This window comes from Salvia miltiorrhiza, unplaced genomic scaffold, assembly GCF_028751815.1.
Source record: "Salvia miltiorrhiza cultivar Shanhuang (shh) unplaced genomic scaffold, IMPLAD_Smil_shh original_scaffold_183, whole genome shotgun sequence".
NCBI classification, from domain to species: Eukaryota; Viridiplantae; Streptophyta; class Magnoliopsida; order Lamiales; family Lamiaceae; genus Salvia; species Salvia miltiorrhiza.
The window spans coordinates 76,479-97,567 of record NW_026651495.1 but is presented as its reverse complement, the minus strand read 5'-3'; the positions used below and the strand labels follow the sequence as shown (position 1 = coordinate 97,567).

Sequence of the window (21,089 nt, the reverse complement as noted above, 5' to 3'; positions counted from 1 at the left end):
ACTCCCTCTATCCAACGAAAGTGAGACGTTTCTTTTAGGCACGAGATTTAATAAGCTAGTGTTTAGTGAAAAAATAAAATAAAAATAGTAAAATAAAAGAGAGAAAGCGAATAAAAAAAAATAACTTTAATGTATTCTAAAAAGGGAAACGATCCGAAAAAAATAGGACTCAACTTCCTTGGAACGGAAGGAGTAATATTTCTTCAAACGCAGAAAAGTACTCCATCCGTCCCACGAATCTTGACATGTTTGGTTTCGGCACGAGAATTAAGGAGTCGTGAGTCGTGGATTAGTGTTTTAAGTGTGTGGATTAGTGTTTTAAGTGTGTAATTAATAAAGTATAAAATAGATGGATTAGTGTTTTAAGTGTGTAATTAATAAAGTATAAAATAGATAAAGTAGAAGAGAGAAGGTAATAATTATTACGTTATTTGTAAATATGTCAAGATTAGTGGGACGGCCCAAAAAAGAGTACGTGTCAAAATTCTTGGGACAGGGGAGTAATATTTTGGGATTTATTTTCCTAAAATTCATATTCCTCGTAATAATATAATTTAGGGAAAATGTGCAGATAAGCCCTCCTAGGTGTAGCCCTTATAGCGTATACCTCCTCATTCTCACTGTGCGTGCAACTAAAGGCCCCCAACTCAAGAAAAAGGGTGCAAATACCCCCCCTCGCCCTAACCTCCGTTTTCTCACCGTTAGTCAACATTTTTTTTTAATTTTCTGCGTCCACCGTACTCCAGTGAAGTCGGCGCCGCCTCTCCGGTGTAGATCAACGTCTTACACCGGTTTCTTTCTTTCGTTCTGAAATTTCGCTCATGAACAGAGCTTGCCCACTCGCGAAAAGGCTCCGGCGAGGCTGGCGCCGCCGTCTCTGAAATTGGCGAAACCGCGGTTGTTGTATCAGTGCTGTCGGAGGAAGGCTCTCTGCCTCGACGAACAGGCAATCGGCCTCCGTTTGATTCTGAATTTCTCATCGACGAAGGTTCGGTCTCCAACCTCCTCCTCCGTCTGAATTCGCCGCCGCCGCCGCCGCTGCTGAGGGGCCGGTAAGTGGTCGTCGACTCTCGCTCTCTCTCGTTACCTCCCTCTCTCTCACTCTCAAAGACCGATTCTCCCTCCGACACAAAGAGAACAGAGGCCGAGCCCTAGCTCTCTCGACTCCTTCTCAATCTCTCGTTGTTGCCGCTGCATTTCTCCGACGAACTAGGTGAGGGCCCGCCGCCTCCATTGCTGTTGTACTCAGGGTTTGGCCATTTAAGAAGGTGAAGAAGATGGGCCCCATAGAAAATTAAAAAAAATGTTGACTAACGGTGAGAAAACGGAGGTTAGGGCGAGGGGGGTATTTGCACCCTTTTTCTTGAATTGGGGGGTTTAGTTGCACGCATAGTGAGAATGGTGAGGTATACGCTATAAGGGCTACACCTAGGAGGGCTTATCTGCACATTTTCTCTATAATTTATATTCACCAGCAACATTACCTTAATGCCAATCAAATGAAGCCCAAAAGGTAACAGCATAAACAAAAGATCATTGTAAACACAACTCTCAATTTCTCATTCTCTTTGTAGAGCAAATTGAATTTGGGTTTAATTTGATTGTTCTCTCTTTTTTTCTTCTTGTTTGTGGGAAGAAAGCTGCATATGTTTAAAAGACAGTTTTAGCTTTGAAAAAAAATTATTTTGTTTTCTTCTCTTGTTTAGAGTTATTCTTTTCTTTTTTTGGTCGGTGTAATTAATATATAAGCATTTGTCTTCTACACATTTTAGTTGGTTTTTAAAACCAATAAACCCATTCTTCATTTTTGTGAGGCAACCAATTTCATACCTGCTATGATCTTTTAAATTTTTTATGCAAATCAATACAGCAAATCAGTCCATATAGATCACAAAGATTGCATTATGGATTTGACAGGTACCAAAAATTGTGTAACAATTTTCTACGCTTTATCTTTCCCAGCCCTCACTATTATTTTATATGCAACTTTACTAGATGAAGAATTTCTTGATATACATGTAAAGTTCACACACAACATACTGATCGATCAAAATATACATCTTATCATTACTTTGAAGCTCAAGTAACGTAGAAACTTACCTATACATAATTTATGCATCGAAAAACAAAATGCAGTTGGTATGTAATAATATAACAAGAATATGCGACCATAGGAAGCTACTCTGCTCCTTTCTGAGACATGTATCTATTATACTTGTCTCTGCAGATCAGAAACTTCTGTGTGGATCGCCGAAACGCATCTTCTTCCTCTACCATGCGCTGCTGCATATTGGCCACCTCCAACTCTTTTGCTGCCAACTTGCCTTCTGGACTCGTAGATCTTCTCATCACTGAAAACAAGATTTTTGGTTCCCTGAATCATAAAAAAGATGCTTTCAACTATTAGCAAGAGTTTTTGCAGACATGAAATTGCAATGTACAGATATAGTAGGAGTGAAAGAAAAGGATAAAGTTATCGCATATGCATACCGAAGACCTAGAGAGATGAGTCCATTCCCTCTGAGAATAACTCCATCTAATGAGACAGCTCCGGTCTGGATGCAAGATTGAGCTGCCATCATGCAATCCCTGTCTTTGTAGACTTGAAGCTCACCAAAAAGGCGATAGAATAATGTTTCTCGGAGGCCATGACCACTCGTGGTTCTCCAACGTATATGGCTTGGAGCTATGCTTATCAAGTTGACAGCATAGCCCAGAAAACCGTGAGGGACGTTGCCATCTCGCAAGGTGGGATCTTGGGGATCTGTGCTTGGCTCCTTGGATCTTGGCCTGTTGATGTAGTAGCATTATAGAACCAAATGGAGACAAAAACCCGATGATACTAGGAAAACTATCTAACGTTGTTGCCTTGGCAAACCTGATGTCCTCAAGGCAAAAAGCATTGTAGCCGGCGAACTTGTGAAGGATGTTGACATCTAGAGATTGTGCTGCAGCATAGTTTCTGCAAGCAATTGCAAGCATTTGATCCTCACCGAGATATTGTGCCAGCATCCTACATCAAGAAAATGCAATTTCCGTGTTGCTGAATTTGTCCTCCACAAGGGTTATTAACTTCAGGAAACGAATAAGAAGCAACCTGCTGAGCTCGATGCTTTCAACTGTTCCTAGAAGTGACGCAACGCCCACAATGCCCTGGCGAGTTAGTTCTTCTTCAGGCATTTTGCAGATTACAGAAGCTGCTGACTGACTTTGGCTTTGTATTTGTTCCAGGGTCGCGTGTAGGACATTATTACCAGGATTAGAATCTATCAAAGCTGCAGGAGTAATGTAGACAATCAATTACAGAACTCGTTAAATACTGCATAGGATGGAGCATATCTTTAAAATTACTGGCAAGAAACAAATAAGGAACTTGAGCTGGAATTACGAGAAGCCAAGTGGAAAAAAAGCACTAGCTTCATCATAGTGCTTGTACCAGTAAGAAAATGATCTTGTTAGTTGTTTTTCTTTATCTCAGAAGTCTAATCTATGAAATCATCCCAAACTTCCAACATGCGCCTCTCATATCGTTCCTAATACAATATTTTTAGCATCCTTTAGGTTGTAAACAATAAAAAGATTGAATATATTTTAAAATACACTAAAATCTGACTGGGTTTAGGTTGAATAGTTTTTTGAACCTTCTTGTCAGCTTATTGAAAGAAAATTTTCCTAGAAAACTAAGCACTGACCAAAATTGAGGTCTTTGGCCACATTTCACAAATACATATATAGATTCATACTCCAGTTGACAGAAAAAACTCATTTTTACATCGTAATTTACAAATTCACATATTGTATACTAGTGAGCTTTTCTTTTACAAATGGTACACAAAGAAAAAAGGAACGAAAGATGGACTGAGGTGCCTCAAGTAAATGCAATATACTACTGGTTCAAAGTAAATATAGTTAGGAGACAGATTTTAAATTTACTTGGAAAAGGATATTATTGAAAAACACAGGCATGAAATAAGTGATCAGTCGTGGAAAACAACTAAAAGTAAGTGTGTCATAAAACCTTGTAATTGCGATATTTCTATCTGGATTTGTAACAGACTGGACTGAATAATCTCCTAAGTTCCTCTCATGACTTGACGCTTGCTTTGCACTGTTTGTAAGATCATCCTCTAGCTCCTGCTCCGAAGGATTTTCCTGAGAAAAAAAGCATGAAAATAAAGTGAGCAATTAGAATGCAAAATAATTTAATGATCCTTCTGAAGCCATATAGAATCAGTGCTATGAACCATATAGAATAAGCAGCATTTATGACAGCTTAAAAATTTCATGCTAGTGAAAATGAGCAGTGAGTTCTTTGTAAATGTTTTAATTCAAAAATAAGAAGCAAGCGGTTTAGGGTTTAGGGTTTAGGGTTTAGGGTTTAGGGTTTAGGGGGAAATCAATAAAGAAACAGAGTGAGTTGTTTGTAAATGTTTTAATTAAAAAATAAGAAGCAAAGTACGAGTTTACTTCTGGGGAAATCGATAAGAAACAGACTAGTTAGATCGAGAGAAGCAGAAGCAACAACCTTACTACACAATATAACTGAAGTTCCACCCAGAGCAGGTGTATGCTCTGATTTCGGAGTCTTTAAAGCAGAAGAATCACTGATGGGCGATAAAAATCCCTTTGAACTATGCAGACACAAGGTCTTGTTCAAGGAAGGTGAGACCGGCAGGAGTCCTTGTTCAGGTGATCTTGGGGTGGATAATACGGGATTCCCTGAACTAGGTGGAGTAAAGGTCCGGTTCATCTCTTGTGACACCCTTGAGGAAGGTGAGATTGGGAGGATCTGTTTGTGTTCAGATGAACTTGGTGTTGATGGCATGGGATTCCCTGAACTATGCGAAGAAATGGTCTTGTTCATCCCTTGTGATGCTTTCAAGGAAGGTGAGACCGGCAGGAGTCCTTGTTCAGGTGATCTTGGGGTTGACAATACGGGATTCCCTGAACTAAGCGGAGTAAAGGTCTGGTTCATCTCTTGTGATACCCTCGAGGAAGGTGAGATTGGGAGGATCTGTTTGCGTTTAGATGAACTTGGTGTTGCTAGTATGGTATTCCCTGAACAATGCGGAGAAATGGTCTTGTTCATCCCTTGTGATACGTTCGAGGAAGGTGAGACAGGGAGGTTCCTTTGGTGTTCAGATGACCTTGGGGAAGGTGAGACAGGGAGGTTCCTTTGATTCATGGTGCTGCCAAGTTTCTCTTTCTGCTGCTTCTCATGATGAACCTAATTAAAGAATCAAGTACAATACAAAACCAAGTTGAACGGGGAATAACTTCTTCAGAAATCAAAGCAGACACACACTACTTAACAAAAGCAGCAATTATAATATTACCTTTTGGGCAATCAATGCAGAATTAGACACTTGAGCTGCCATTTTATTCTGCAGTACATCTGAATTTCTACTTTGAGTGATTGGTTCATTTTCAGACAAACATTTGGGCTGATGCATGGGATTCCCTACATCCTCATAATTTGTCACACTATCACAATGCTGTTGTCGGGGCTTCTCAACATAAACCTGAATTCAAGTATAAAATTGTTTAATTACGAGACCATGTTGAGCAGGGAAATACTTTCTGGAGTTACTTAACCTTTATAACACATTTTAGTTCCGGATAACGAGAATGCATAGCTTCAAAGAAAACAACTCCTTCTGTATGAGCGAGAGGAATAGAAGGAACAGTGCAACGTCCATAGCGGAACCTGCATTTCACAGATTCAGCATCACGAAATGACTTGCACTTGATTGCCAGAGTATGAGACTGCCCATGTTTATCTTCATCATGGATTCTTTCATCAACCTCTCCTTCTGAATCAATAATCTCAAATGTGACATTCTTTAACAGGGAACCTGCTTCACAGTTCATGAAAACCTGCTTCGAAGAAACAGTTAATGTATAGAAGCAAAGATAATGTATCTGTATCTTAAAGCACTCTCAGAAGAAAAAGATACAAACCTTTTGCTCAGCTCTTAGCTCTCTCATTTCTGTCTGAAACTGCAGCTTGAAAACGACTTCGTCTTTGGACATTACACGAAGCATAACTTTATGCAAAAACCAAAAAAAACAATAACTACCGGTAGAAAAAACTAATTTGTTTGAAAATCAAATAACAATTAAATAAAAAGAAATCCAGTTTCACTATGTTTTTCTGCTATACCCATAAGAAATATAAAATATAAAAAGATGAACTGATACTAATGTTGTGAACAGCTATCACTGTTTATATTCAATTATAAAAAGATGTCTAGATGGTGATATCCCTATATAAGGTGGGGAAAATATACTACCGTTCCCTAATTGCATCTAATGAGGAAATATGGAAGGATAGCATTTCTACAATAGAAAACAAATACAACCACTCAAATAAGAGTTCATCAGAGAGATCCGTGAAAAATCAGCACAAATCTTTTATTTTTTCTTTTTTTGTCAATGTTGTCTAGGAGTATAAGAAATGAGTAATCTATCTTTGCCTCTAGGCCACTGTAAGAGTTATAAAAGGATTTCAGGGAGGTTCATTACAGGAAAAAGGACCTTTAAAATTGATATTGAACTATAAACGCAAGCACGTTGACGTTGCAGATTTTCTAGTTCCAGTTTTTCTTTCTTTTTGGATGATTGCATGGGATGAGTTAATATTCTTGAGGAAAAAAAATGAAACTTGTCCATATTTCACTACAAATGGAAGTGCAATATCTATGTGAAGATGCCTAAAACGAACGAACATGACATGCATAGACAGAGTCGACTGGGATATTAGACAAAACGGGATGGTTTCTACCTCTTTTGCCATACCCCCTGGAAACTTTAAGAAGATTGCTCAGATCAACTCGGCCATTAGCATCCACCTATCAGTAAAAGACGGTCTTAAGTACAGAAACCAAAAATAGCTGGAGAGATGAGAAGTAACAAGGGCAAAGCAGAAGAATAACTGACTATTGTACTATGTCCTTTTAGGTCAATTTGCAGTTAATGAAGAAAACATTGTGATAGGCAACCCAACTTTGGATCTCCAACTTTCAACCCAAAGCAATCTCATGTTTTATCTACAACACCATATTTATAGTTAATTGTACTGAATTCAGTTTAGCCTTTATGCCACAGCCAAACAATTGATATTTAACCTTCTCATTCGCGAAACTACTGCCGCGACTTTCAAATTATTCACCTAGATGGTACTGTGTTCACGTAAGATATAGTAATAAAGCAATTGGCTCTGAAAAATGGTAGTTGATATTTGATTGCAGTAGTTTCCTACAAAAATACATTCAAGCATGCCTTTGAAACCAGTGAGTAGACCTTCTTTTTACTCTCTGTAATAACACCACAGGTGACTCCACTTCCATCTTGAATGGATAACCCATCTAATCTTAGCAAAATAATTTCATTTTCTTTTAGATGGTTGCCATATTCATCAAACACCTGAAATACAATGAAATTTTTCATCAGCTTCGCACTAGAAGAAATCCGTATCATGTTAGCAGTTAGCTACATCATTCTCATACTCGAATAGGAAATTGAACTCAACAGGAATTACATTAACAACTCTAAAGAGTAAGACATGGAAAAGGATAGAGATGAAAGGCGTACCTCTAATGCAAGTTCCTCGATAGTCTGGCCAGGAAGTAACTGTTTTCGCAGTTCAGTCGGATACACAGTGACCTTTTTCAGAGCTGAAGGTATAACTGTCCAGAGGAAGGTGCTCCAGTAAGAAATTAATAATGCAAAATAAACGGAAGGAGAAATTTTGCTTCACAAATTTAAATCAATTTTCTCTGAAATATTGATTCCAGACCTAGAAAACCGAAAAATACAGATACCTTGACATGGTAAAGCTACTGAAAATGCTTCATCTGGTGTGCTTATGCATAATGTGGCTTCATAATTTGGCCGGATATCATCTAATTCACTGCTTTTAATGAAAATATCCTACAGAATTAAGAACTTATGAGAAGAGGTATGAACGAACATACAAATCAGGAGGTACGTAAAAACTACCTTTATTTTCATAGTTAACTTGTCCAGTGTAATCTCCATTTTCTCATGGTGTACTTGACCAATAGTTCTGCCACTTGAATTAAGCTTGATAACCAGTTTTGGAACACTTTTAAATCTGATGCGTTTCTGGTATCCATCATAGCATGCTATAGAGATAGGTCTGAAACAGGAACCCACCCTGTCCACAAACAATACAGAGATTAAATCGATTTGGAGTTTCTTCATTTACTGAAAGATAAAAATGATATTCGGCAGACAGACTTTTGCTCCAAACTAAATTTAGCTTTACCGCATTGTTCATAAGATTCATGAAAATATATTAGGAAGACCAAAGAAGCATATTGCACATCAGCAAGTTTATAAAATATATCAAGTGAAATTGTAAAAGTAAAATTAAGGAAATATGGATTAATGAAAGGGGGAAAAATTGCTCCAAAGACAGGACGCCACCATGAGCAGCAGCAAAAATACCAGAATGACAGTTAAAGTTACATCTATAATTCTTAAATGTTTGTCCAACAAAGATAAGATGCTCTTTGTACAAGTGAAAAATAACAATCTAGACAAAAATATTAAAGAAAAACAAGATATCAATTAATTGACAAGTTGATGACAAATGGGTCCCTCGCCAACCTGACTGTGTACGATTCATTTTTATCATGATTTAAGAGTTCCCATCTGCCTACTCCAGCTGACGCTCGAACTTGCACCTTATGTTCAAGTTCAATATTCTTGAATTCTATCTGATCAAAGAAGTGAGTGGCAGATCAGAAAAGACGACATTGCCAAATTTATTTTTCCATAGCTTGAAAAAGTCATCTTTAGTGGCAGTTACCAGTGAGAATGAAAAGATAACGATGCCAGGCTCCTCAAGCAATGGGAGTTGTTTTGTGCTCAATGAAAAAATATATAAACCATGAAGCTCCTTAAGTGATGAAGCTGAACACCTCCCAGAAAAAACATGCTGAAAATTTCCATCACTAGCTTTACGTCTGACATTAAGAACCATCTCATGATTATCTCTAACAATAGACTTTTGGTGCAATCTCTTAGAAGTAGAACTGTTTCCATTATGAAAAGACTTCGGACGAATGACAGCGATAATCTTTTCTGGAAGACGATCTCCAGCTTCTAGTGAAATAGGTAATACCTGTAAAATCAGCAAGGTCAGACAATAAAGATTCTCATATTGTCGAGTAATGGATAATGACGTGAAATGGTTGGAATTTGAAACCAACGAATTAGATAGAAAGTGTAAATCATGGGACTTTTCAATGTCCCGGTTGAAGGTAATCAAATTTCATTTATTTAACAAACTACCACATGGGAACACCACCTCCATTATTACACTTTGAAACGTTACATGGCTAAACTAAATTTTGCCTCCAAACATAAACTACCACAACAAAAGGCAGCACAACACGTGATGTTGTGAGGGCCAAGGACAAAAAGTTACCTGCATTAGTTGTCTCTTTAACAATTTTACCAACATAATATAGAAAGGCTCAAATGTCATGTGTCTTTGTAAATCAAATGAAACGAAAGGACAGGGAGCTAATTTTTAATTCAGCATGTACGTAAAATAATTTTTATAGCTAACCCCATGGTCCCCATCAATCTCCAATTCTTGGCAATCGGTCAGACTTAATAAATCGATGGAGGCAGGCAATTTCTGATTGAATGTCTGAAGCCTTGTTCCCCATTCAATGTCATCAACTGGTAAGCACTGCATCCCAATTCCATAAAAATTTCAGTAAAACTAATGGAATTAAAAATCACAAAGTGAGGAATATTCAAAATACATTCCTAACCTGTTCAGAATCAATTATTCTCAGTGGAAACAGACAAGAGTCATTAATGGCAATAGTTTTGTTACCCTCTTCAACCAAAAGGCAGCAACCTCTTTTTTCTGGAACACCAAGTGGCCTATCAGATGAAGAGTCGGAAGATAAGGAACCGTGTCAAATTCTACTTCAGCAGAAATATACATAATAATAATTATTATTTTATTAAGATATATGTGACATTGCCTACCTGCAAATTAGTCGAGCCTCACCTAATTTGATAAAGATACTCATTAGATGATGAGAACAGAAATATGAAGAAAGAATATAAAAAAGAAGAAACAATGAACATTGTGCACAGCTTAGCCAGTGAATCTCCTAGATAGTACTTGACCCAGATCACCAGAAAATAAAATGCCTTACCAGAAGCATCCTCTTTAAGCCCTTCCAGGATTATATACTCCAGTGTAGCATATACATTGTTCTTATGACATCCGGCGCATGCTCCCTTTAAAACTTTGATGTTCATACCAGCTTCCCAAACTCTTTCTTTCCTCTGGATCTTTTTATGAACCCTCAGCACTAGAATGTTCAAAATTATCATCACATTAGATGGAGATACTAACACTACAAGAACATGGAAATTGAATCCACATAAATCATATTTCTATGCAGACTGCAAAGCATAGAGAGATTGGTACATCAATAATATCATCATAACATACAAAGCGAAAATGGAGGATTACAAAGTTGATAACATTGCATTTCATAAAGCTTACCACCGGAAGTTAGGTCGAGCTTTTTAACCTTTGAAGAAACGATAACAATAATGGGTTCATCCAAGCCACAATCAGTATCCTCCTCATCATAACGATCATGCATTTCTGCAATCCACTCATGATATAACTTTTCTAGCTGAGCGAGAGTCAGTTTCTTTCCATCTTTGGAGATTTCGACTTGCACCTCTACATATAAATTAATAAGATAACAATCTCACACGTGCAAACACGACATAGAAAGTCTTGACTGTATATAGTTTTCAGGAAAATAAAATGGCTTCACCAAGAAAGATATTAACCACCTTTTTCATCTCCGAGTGATACATTGCCAAAGTTCTTTAGAGCCTTGGTGTATGGATGTTGGTGGGCTAAATCTGTCTGAAACACATAAAAGATGGGCTGAGTCATAACAATATGGTTGCAGCAAACTGACTAACATAATGAGCGTTGAAAAATAAGGCTATAAGGAAAAGGTGTCAAATTCATAACTTATTTTGAATAAACAAGTGTACACGTATATATGCTCATATCAGAGAATGAATTTATTAAAACATGAGCTGGAATATCATTATACATTAAAATCATTATCTATGTAATATAATCTAAATTTATTAGAATCACAATGTAGTCCTTATATGAGGATATAATTTGAATACTGAATTTAGTAAGATATATCCTTACTTTTAGAAGTATTAATAGATACACATTATGGAAATATGTCCACAATAAATCCAACTAGTTTCAAGATATTATATTGCCCGAATGCCGGGTGAATTGAACTTCATACCTTATGTGGCGTTGGATTGAAGCCAGCATCAGTATCTGCAGCACAACCACTGTTTGCTAAGTATGTGTCCATATATCAAACATGTACATATATGCAATATATAATACATAATATATTTGGTACCAGGTATATCAAGGTATGCATAGCACCTCCAGTGTCATATAAGTAAATGAAAATTACCTACGAAGCATTTCACTCTGGAGTAGTGTCTCTTTAGACTCTGAGCTTTTTCACCTTTTTTCTGTTTCAGCTCCATAAAAGGAAGCAAACCCTGTCCAGAAGGAAACTAAAGTTTCAGCCACCTTTCCCACCAAATGGAAGGTCATTCGAAAAACTAAGATATATCTCTGAAGTATGACGTAAGTGACAAATTCAGTAGGATGTACTCCCTACGTCCCATTTGACTTGGCATGTTTCCTTTCTAAGTAATCACTTAACACTACATTAAATATGGGCCCACAAACCTTTACACTACAGTCTTACTCTCCTAAATCACCTAAATAACCATGCCAAAAAGAAAGAGGCTAAGTTGGCTGGGATGGAGGGAGTAGTAATCATAATACTACTTCTAGGAAGAAATACATTACTTTCATCTCTGTATGTGTAATAAAAATGCCGCCCAGTCCAGCACAGCTTGTTCTTTAAAGTAAGATATATGCAAGTACGGGTTTCCAAACAAAATGAGAATTAAGATTCTTCAACTGACCCATCGAGTTTCTGGCAGGAGACGCCCCAGCCTTCTAACAGATACACGACTAAAGCTTTCAAAGCTCTCTTTGATTTCACAATTATCTTCATTTAACTTATCAAGTATCCTCTGAATGTTCTCTGTGCCCTGAAATCAACCAAAGACCAAAATTTCATATGCAAAGCATAAGTATATGATTTCCATATTGATGCCAATAACTGAAAGATTATGCAAATACCTTAACTATGGGAAAGTAAACAAATTTCAGACTTGCATTCGCTGTTGCAGACACTCTTTGATCTGGAGATTGGATAATTATATGAAGTAATAATCAGAGCCCATCATATATGAACAAGAACTTCCTATTGTTATCAGACTTGGTATCATCATAAGACGAAGACAATCATTTTCATATTAATCAAATACTCCCTCCGTCCACAAAAAATTTGACACATTGTGGACGGCACGGGTTTTAATAAAATGTGAATGAAGTTGTTAGTGGAGTAAGGGTCTAACTTTAAATGTGAGTGGATTTATGAGGAAATTGCGGCAATTTTTTTGAGGACGGAGGGAGTAAGTTATACTTACTTTGACCAGACATTGAAGAAGAACACAGAGTGATCCACAACTTAAGTTGCACAACAAAATTAGGGCCATTACATGAATGCGTGTTTGTTATGGCAACTTCTCCACCTTGTATTCCAACTAAATCTATCCCATTGACCTGCATGCTTCCCAGTTTTTGAACAAACAACCGTAAGTGGCAGTTTTTGAATAAACAACTGTAAGTAACTAGGAACCATGTATTGAAACAAATTGAGTAATCTCAATTTAACATTTACATCCACAAAAAACAGCAGTGGAAAATTAACTCCAATCAAGAATTGTTAAAGTTAAACCATGCAATGCAAAATCAATTTATAAGGGTATAGACCCTGTTGCAGCCTCTTGCTCACTCCTTTCTTGTCAATTGTCATCATGTATGCCAAAACTGAATATCGACAATCAAGCAAGACTATCAAATCATAACATCAGTATCTACATAACTTCTTTTTTTCAAAGAATGGTAAACTTTTACAAGAAAAAAATTTGTAAGTTAGAATAATGGGTAAAAATAAGTGGTAATACAAGGTATTCTAGATTCAACTTTCAGTAGGAAACCATCACCTGAAAACAATTTTATGTTATAGCACATCTTAAAATTGTATAAAAATGCCTTTTTCCATGTTTTAACAAAGAGAAACATTTCCAGGTTCATTTCTTGTCAAGGGAATCACAACAAAAATACCCAAAAAAGGAAAGGAAGTCCTAAAAATCACCTGAAATACAATGGGTCTGCTTGTCTTTCCTGACATTTCATCACACTGTTTAGCCAGAAAAAGCAATCAGCGAATAAATCTATAGTAGAAAAAACATACACCATTGATCTTCAAAAATAATTTCATGAATACAAAAATCCATAAATTTAAGGATTTATCACAAGAGATAATTGAAAAAGCTCTAAGAAATGTGACAAACAAATGATTCACCTTGGAAAGAAAAAACTTGTTTATTCAATGTACCAGCACCAGAAATACATCTAATGATGACATTCGTATTTTTTGTATTAAGGCAAATAACCTGGACGTAGGGAAAATATATGTCCTTCAATTTGCGTCGCAAATGCCTTATGTACAGATTCTTCACTTTAGATTTGGGATCAAAAATTTCAACCTAACAAGAAAAAGTTAACAATAGATCATCAAAGAGTAACATGAATGGATGAAGATCAAGTTTTCTCATATGGATAGGACTGTAAGTTTTGCACTTAAACAGAAAAGGGAAAAACTAGGTTTTTTCTTAAAAAATTTAAAAAGTCATGTTAATTCAACAGGAAAGAATAATTAAGAAGAAAAGGCATGTGGTAGAATCTCTTCAAGTAAAGGATATGATTGTAATCTCAATAGTGTTAATGTCAGCTAATTTAATGATCATTATGTCTGCCCACAGTCAAATCAGAACTCCAATAGCAATTGAGTCTTTAGTTCAAAAAAGCCTCCTGTGCATAGTGATCAAATGCAAGGTATAAAAAATCAGAAGTCATCAATCCCTAGTAAGAACCATAATGTGAAACCCTTTAGTCTGAGCTAATGAAAAGTATAAAACAATACATGGATACAAACAACAATACTCCAAAAGAGTTCACAACACAGAAAGACAATTTAGTACAACTTTATTTGAGATATTTAAACTGTCAAGTGAAGACTGATAAGAGAAGCTTACTTTGGTAAAGCTTCCATGCGGACTCTTTTCCTCTTCATCTTTCAAAGGATCTCTAACACCTCCTTTGGTCTGCAGGAAAAATGAGAAAGTTTATCATAATAAGTTATAAGAGAACAAAGGAAAACCAAATAAAGAAAAAAGAGAAACTGCAATAGTCAATTACCTTCCAGCAGTTTTCTGTGTGGGAAGCACTCACTAGTGCATCTCTTTCCATGTGTAATGTATACACTTTGTTACTTCCTTTTGTCTTTGAAGAAACAACAGCTCGCCTGCAGTAGAGTTTCAAAAGGAATAAAAAGGAAGCAAAGAAAGGAAGAACAAGGAAAAAACTGTGATCGAGATGCTCCAACTTTTTTATGGTTATAAATGAACAGTTCACGTAGATTATACCTTCCCAAACACATTGTCGCAACAGGACCACCATAGCCAAACATTCCAAAGAAAGGCTGTGATCCAATCAAAATCAAAATGCAAATCAAAATGAGATTTCCAGAAATTTAATAAAATAGAATGACTGACAGGCAGATGGTACCATTAGATATGGAGGTTCACACCCTATTGCTTTTTCCCTCACCGAGCGGTGAAGAGATGCTCCCATTTTGCCCCTTGAAAAAGGAAAAACACAAGATCCATAAGACAGGAAAAGCACATTAACCAAACTTTAGATATTTAGCAAGTAAGCATAAAATTATATGATGGTGTATCCCTTGCCACACAAGGAAGTCCGAAAAGTCCAATTACAGAAGTAATGTTCTTTAAGTTTAAGAATTATCACAATGAAATACTTTGAAACATGATGAGATGAAAATATAAGTAATTTGTTAATTGCTAGTTAACTATTTATAGACATAATTATTCGTCAAAATAGTCAATGATAGAAACACAAGATTCTATAGATACAGGAAAATAAATCTAGTTACTTTCAGCAGGCAAGGTCCCTTGAGATGCTTGCATTCACTAATCTCTCCAACCCGTCCAGTCATGCAAATATTAGCATGCAATACTCTATTGTTCTAATAAGAACTATATTCTATTAGATACTAAAAAATTGGAACAATGCTTAGTAAATACATAGAAAAAATTGTAGCATTTGAACCTTCCATGCACTAAAGAAAAATGAAAATTCAACAAGAAATGAGGACAAAAAGCTGAAACTAAACTAATGAAAAAAAATAAGTTCTAATAACTGAAATTAATAACTGCCCAAGAATTTAAGACATACCACTTGACTATGTTCCCATTGGCCCCATCCATTCCAGGACCTGAGTCAAAAATGGATATTTTACCAGGCTCCATTTCCAAACTGTAAATAAGGCAATTACTAATCAAGATACAAAAAATAGAAAGATACAGGAAATCTGAATAATGCAACATTAAAGAAATGCAATTGACAAATGTACTGTTAGATATGAACAAATGTAAGTTCTGTGTTCTACATATTGAGGAAGTACTTGCATCGAGAAACAGCCTCCATCACATATATAAATTTTATATCTGTAGAAGTATTGCACTAAACAAAGAAGTACAAACCTATATCTATTAATTACTTGAATAAAGAGATGTTAGATAAGAAAGAAAAAGTTGATTATCGTTAATGCTCGAAGAGTCACAGCCTACAAAGGAAGCTTGTGCAAAGAAGCCATCTCTTCTAAGAGATTAAAATTACTCACAGCATTCCGTTTACCAAGATATGCACAAAAAATTAGGGAACATTCAGAACCTACGATGCAATAGCATACCTAATTAATCGTGCTTCTCCTGCACCATTGGACCATAAAGCTTGTAAGGAATTATCCTGACAAAAGATAAATCTTTAGATTCCGATCACTAAACTTGATCATCACAGAAAAACACACAAAAGTCAATTTGCATGCTTACAATGAGGTCTGCCAGAGCAGTTTCACATGTATAATCATCTGGTAACTCCTTTAGCAAATCAGTATCGGGAGTAAGATCCCACATGTCCTGCATAGCCAAATAACGCATTGACACGATCAAAGTCCGAAAGAAAAGGTAAGCAACGACCATAAATCAGATCACCTCGACAAGCCCCCGCCACAAAAAAAAAAAAATGATTAAAACTGCAAAACTAGAAATATACCTCATATTCATCAGGCTGTAGGGATCCATCCTACATCAAGAAGAATACACAAGTCATAACATCATTACTTAAAATAGAAACAACGGGAACAAATTGTGTGACAAAATCTCACATGAAGCACGAGCAAGTGCCAGGTGTTGGGAGAGAATTTGCTAAAATCAAGTTTGATTCGTATCTTATTGTCCTTTACATCTGTGAAATGTAGGTCCTGGTACTGCCAATTTATTTCTCTCTTTTGTCCCAAAGACGTCTTCTGGTTCACTAGAAGAGAATATTCTTTCTCGACCATATCTATGAAATCCTCAATTCGTATCTCATTGCGCAGCTCACTCATTTTGAGCTCCACAGCAGTGCCATTTGGCAGTAGTACACGAAACCTGAATACATTTTTCTTTTCAAAACCCTCATCTTTGACACGAACAACCCCAAATAAACTTTTTCTTGGTGTCTCTTCACGGGGTCTCTTGTTCAACTTCACGGGGGGTGTCATTAAGGATACCTGTCATTCACCAAGAATGCATTCAATAAGATAAAGACACTGTTCAAATCAACATCTACCTTAATTTGAACCGAATAGTGTATTAATTTTAAGAAGTAGCATCTCTCCAAGGTTCTTTGCTATGTGAATTGCCAGAAAATGAGGGATACAAACTTTATGCAGGCCTAAGTTCATGATAAGAAAGAAAATTACTTGAACAGTCAAAAACAGGTTGGACATGAATTTCTGTTAGTCTCCAAATACTTTCCTATTCAAAGGCGAGTAACAAGTCACACATGTAACAGCACCACCATTTACATGCAAATGAAACATTTTTATCCTCGTTTTTCTTTTCATCTCTAATCCCAGATCAACATGAAGTGATAAAACAATTCAGAGAAATAGTTAAAATTAAAAAATAAAAAACTTTTTCAGAAGCAAAAGCTTGAGATGGAACAGGCACAAATCATCAAGGAGCGACATTGCAAAAAACATGAGCAAGAAACAAAGCATATACATTCACATAAAAGTTCCCGACATCGAGTTTCAGTCTCTACATAAAACCTTCATTAGCTCATTAATTCTTGCACGATCAAAATTCATGTGTAACGCTTAAATACCTCATCTTCAACCGCACCATCATCGGCAACCACTACAGGCCGACTCTTTTGTGGTCTCTCCACCATGCCTGACGCTTCATGGGGCCTCTTCATTCTGTTGGGAGGTGACTTTGAGTACATCTGTCATTCATAAACAACGCTTTATCAAAGTACAAATAACACTCAGTTCTTATTTAACTTCATGCTTATCGAATCATTCACGACTTCAAGAAGTAGTATCTCCTTGGGTTATTTGATATTTCAATTAGAAAACAACAGGGGGCAAAAAAAAACCTCAAATTTCCGAGAGAAACAACCTTTGCAGGAAAACAAACTTGTTCGCAAATAATGCTGCAGCTACATAAATCTGATAAATCGAAACGGTTGTAAGCTTGCTATGCCTTACTGGAAAAATTCCTACCCCAAATTTTTGCAGCAGCAGCTCAAACAGCGTATTATACGGATGAGCCCTTTTTAACCAATAAATTCTTCAATCATTAGATTACGCTAGAACAATTCAAAACGAAAAAAAGAAACAAAGATGGAGCAAAATTTTCTTCAAGCAACGTAGAGAAAAAATAACGTTCTAGAATATTATGCATATACAATCACATAAAATGAGTAAAATAGTATCTTAAAAATACTTGTACAAATCGCCTCGAAAAAATAAAAAATACTTGTACAAATAAACAGCAGCGCCTGTCTAGTGTCTATGAGGAACAGAGAGTAGTTCAAAATCAAAAGCATAGTTCGTAAACAGTAAAATCCCTCACAATTTTCAGTTTTTAACACGTATGCATTCGCGTATGCATGAAGTAGAGACAAAAATATAGCACACAAAATCGGCTTACACTTCCTAAATGCAGTGGCAAAAACAAACCCTTTTCCCTTCCGCTTTTTGATCTTCTTTACTAACTCTTCCCTTACGCAGCTCCGCTTGTTGATCTTCTTCACAGAGGCAGTGGGAGTGTATTTTTAGTGAGAGAAGTAGTTGATTGATTTTTCAGTGAGAGAGTGACTAGCAAAGAGACTGAGAGACTAGCTGTGCATGAAAATGGCAAAGAAAATAATGTAAAAAGGAAAGGAAAGGAAAGGAAAGGAAAGGAAAGAAATGATAGAAACGAAAGGGCGTTTGCTAAGATGCGCCTTATTAATAGCAAATGCCTTAAAATACGATCAATTCCCCTATTGGCTTATTGTCTTGTCGAAAGGATTTTCTGGAGATTTCAAAAGGTGTGTAAGCCGAGAAATAATAAATCGTCTGATATTTCGTATTATGCTATTTATTTTATAATCTTTTCTTTTGAATTCAACTTTTTAATTTAATTTCATAATCATTAATTGTCATTAATTAGAGCCACTTTAAAATAAATACTACTCCTGGTCATTTTAAAACTTTATTACATATACCCTAAAAAAATCAATTGTAGCCGGAACATCAAAAGTAAAATAAGATTTGAGTTTACGAATGTATAATTTTATTTTATATTTTACTTACGTCTTCAAATGTAGAATTTGCAATTTGAATTTATTTTGAGTTTTCTATGCATGACGGATTGTTTGTTTTAATCTATTTCTTAATTACAATTTCACTTTTAAATTGTGAATAGTTCCTTGATTACCAGTTTTAGTACTTTATTTCATATGGCTCGGTATAATTGTAATTGTACGTTATTTTTTATATAGTGGTGTGTATATATGGAAACATATTTTTAGGCTAAATTTATTACTGCATAAACAAAAAGTAAAATGCACTAACTTAATAAGGAATAAGCAACTTTAGGTTAGCAAGATTAATTTATAGTTCCGATAATATCCGTTCATTTTCTATTTCGACTTATTTTAATTTTGAGTTGAGAAAAAATGAAAATAAAAATGGTGGATGTGCCAAAAAAATACTCCATTTTGCTGCGTATACATATTGAGATTGACATCTACTATTACTATTAGTGGCGTGATCAACTTTTAATCCAAGTAGAAGCCGTAGTCCGTACAGCCCAAATTTCAAATGCCAGTGGCGCAATGCGCACCCTCGGCGCATCTCTTTGGCAGTGCGCGGTGTTGCCACATGGCAGAAAAGACAAAAGTGGGGTGGTGCTGAGTTGTAGCATGAGAAACTTGCCGCCGAAGATTTCGCATGGGGACAAGTTTGCACCAAATTCCACAGTTTCATCCATCCACGATATTTATGTACTCCCTCCGTTCCATTAGTAGTGTCTCATTTCTTGTGAACACGAAGATTAAAAAGTGTGTAGAAAGTACATAAATTGAGTTGGTGGAAATTATTTAATACTAGTTAAACAGAGAGATAATATTATCATAAAGGGAATGAGACACTATTAATGGGACAATCCAAAAAGAAAAGTGGGACACTACTAATGGGACAGAGGGAATATTTTTCTCCAATACAAAATTTGTGTACGACAATTTCATTTGATAGATCAACCCGTTATCCCTCAATGTCGATAAATACCTCAAATTAAATCTATTTTTAATAGTCAGTCTCAATCCACGAAAGAATTTTTAGGAGAAAATAATACGAATTTTAAGAAAAAAAATTGTTAAATGTATTAAAAATGAAAAAAAAATTATTGAGTTTATTGAGAAGTGTGAGAAGGTGTTTTAATTTAATTAGTATTTGAAGTGATGAAAAAATGAAATGTAAAGGTAAATGAGATATATATATATATATATATATATATATGGTGAGATATAATCCAAAAATAAGTAGTAATAAGGATAAAAATATGCATAATCTGAAGATCGAAAAATTAAAGCAATTTTAACCTAATTACACCGATGACAGCGTTGTTGACTAGAAAGCAGCCCCGATTTTCTGAGATTTAGCGCTATCTTGAAGATCATTAGAAGTATAAAATGAGTCATATTCTTATTAAGATTTTAGTGTTTTAGCCTATAAATACATATAAAACTTCAATATGAAGATCATCGCTAGATCTCATTACTTACGCACACTCAAATTTTCAAAGTTAATACAAATTTCCAAAGCTCTCGACTATATTCACGTTATTTTAGTTTTCCATTAGAGCTATTATTTTTTAGCACAATAAGTACAAAGTTCTTTTGTGAACATCCTAAAAATAAAAAGTAGAAAATTCTTTTATGGACGAAGGGGGTAATATATTTATAAGTATAGCATGTACAATTTAGAGCTTTATAGTAGTGGGGGCTCTATAGAAGGGGTTGATCATTTTTAATTCTATTTTTAAAAAATGATTTCTAAATAAGTAGTACTATTAAATTTTAAAATTACAATTAAAATTAAAGGTTTTAACCTCGATGTTTCACAATCTCCTCACACGTTACTTTATGCGTGGCTAATTGAGTCGACTCCATTTGCAAAGTGACCTATGCAATAATTTGGACGTTGACTACATCGCGCTTCGTTTTATTAAAATAGTTGTGCTTCTCGGTGACTTTTTGCATTATATTTACATACTTAACCTTCCACTTGTCTGAGGCCGCCGCCGACGACTCAACCTTTTTACATTTCCCTTTGTCGTGCTTCATCGTTTTTTACCTTATAGGCCTAGTTGTGACGCTCAAATTAGATGATGTCATCGGGTACACCCCTTCCCTCGATAAACAT

The 21,089-nt window shown here is 35.8% G+C and overlaps 1 protein-coding gene across 1 annotated transcript; it reads right to left on the bottom strand.

Moving 5' to 3' along the window:
• Positions 1 to 2,040: 2,040 nt before the first annotated feature.
• Positions 2,041 to 18,596, bottom strand: LOC131003269 (structural maintenance of chromosomes flexible hinge domain-containing protein GMI1-like). The gene is given in 41 exon segments (XM_057929780.1): positions 2,041 to 2,374; positions 2,491 to 2,790; positions 2,879 to 3,013; positions 3,098 to 3,258; positions 3,260 to 3,275; positions 4,019 to 4,152; positions 4,526 to 5,227; positions 5,337 to 5,522; positions 5,596 to 5,877; positions 5,962 to 6,047; positions 6,785 to 6,851; positions 7,282 to 7,425; positions 7,594 to 7,688; positions 7,824 to 7,932; positions 8,002 to 8,179; positions 8,635 to 8,744; positions 8,837 to 9,151; positions 9,602 to 9,727; positions 9,813 to 9,927; positions 10,036 to 10,057; positions 10,209 to 10,367; positions 10,565 to 10,750; positions 10,867 to 10,942; positions 11,352 to 11,386; positions 11,532 to 11,622; positions 12,058 to 12,186; positions 12,278 to 12,339; positions 12,628 to 12,763; positions 13,359 to 13,403; positions 13,660 to 13,752; positions 14,302 to 14,370; positions 14,465 to 14,570; positions 14,692 to 14,747; positions 14,834 to 14,906; positions 15,524 to 15,604; positions 16,041 to 16,096; positions 16,180 to 16,266; positions 16,403 to 16,432; positions 16,515 to 16,901; positions 17,501 to 17,620; positions 18,331 to 18,596. Coding segments are annotated over 40 exon segments (5,556 nt in total). The 5' UTR covers positions 18,331 to 18,596; the 3' UTR covers positions 2,041 to 2,178.
• Positions 18,597 to 21,089: the final 2,493 nt, after the last annotated feature.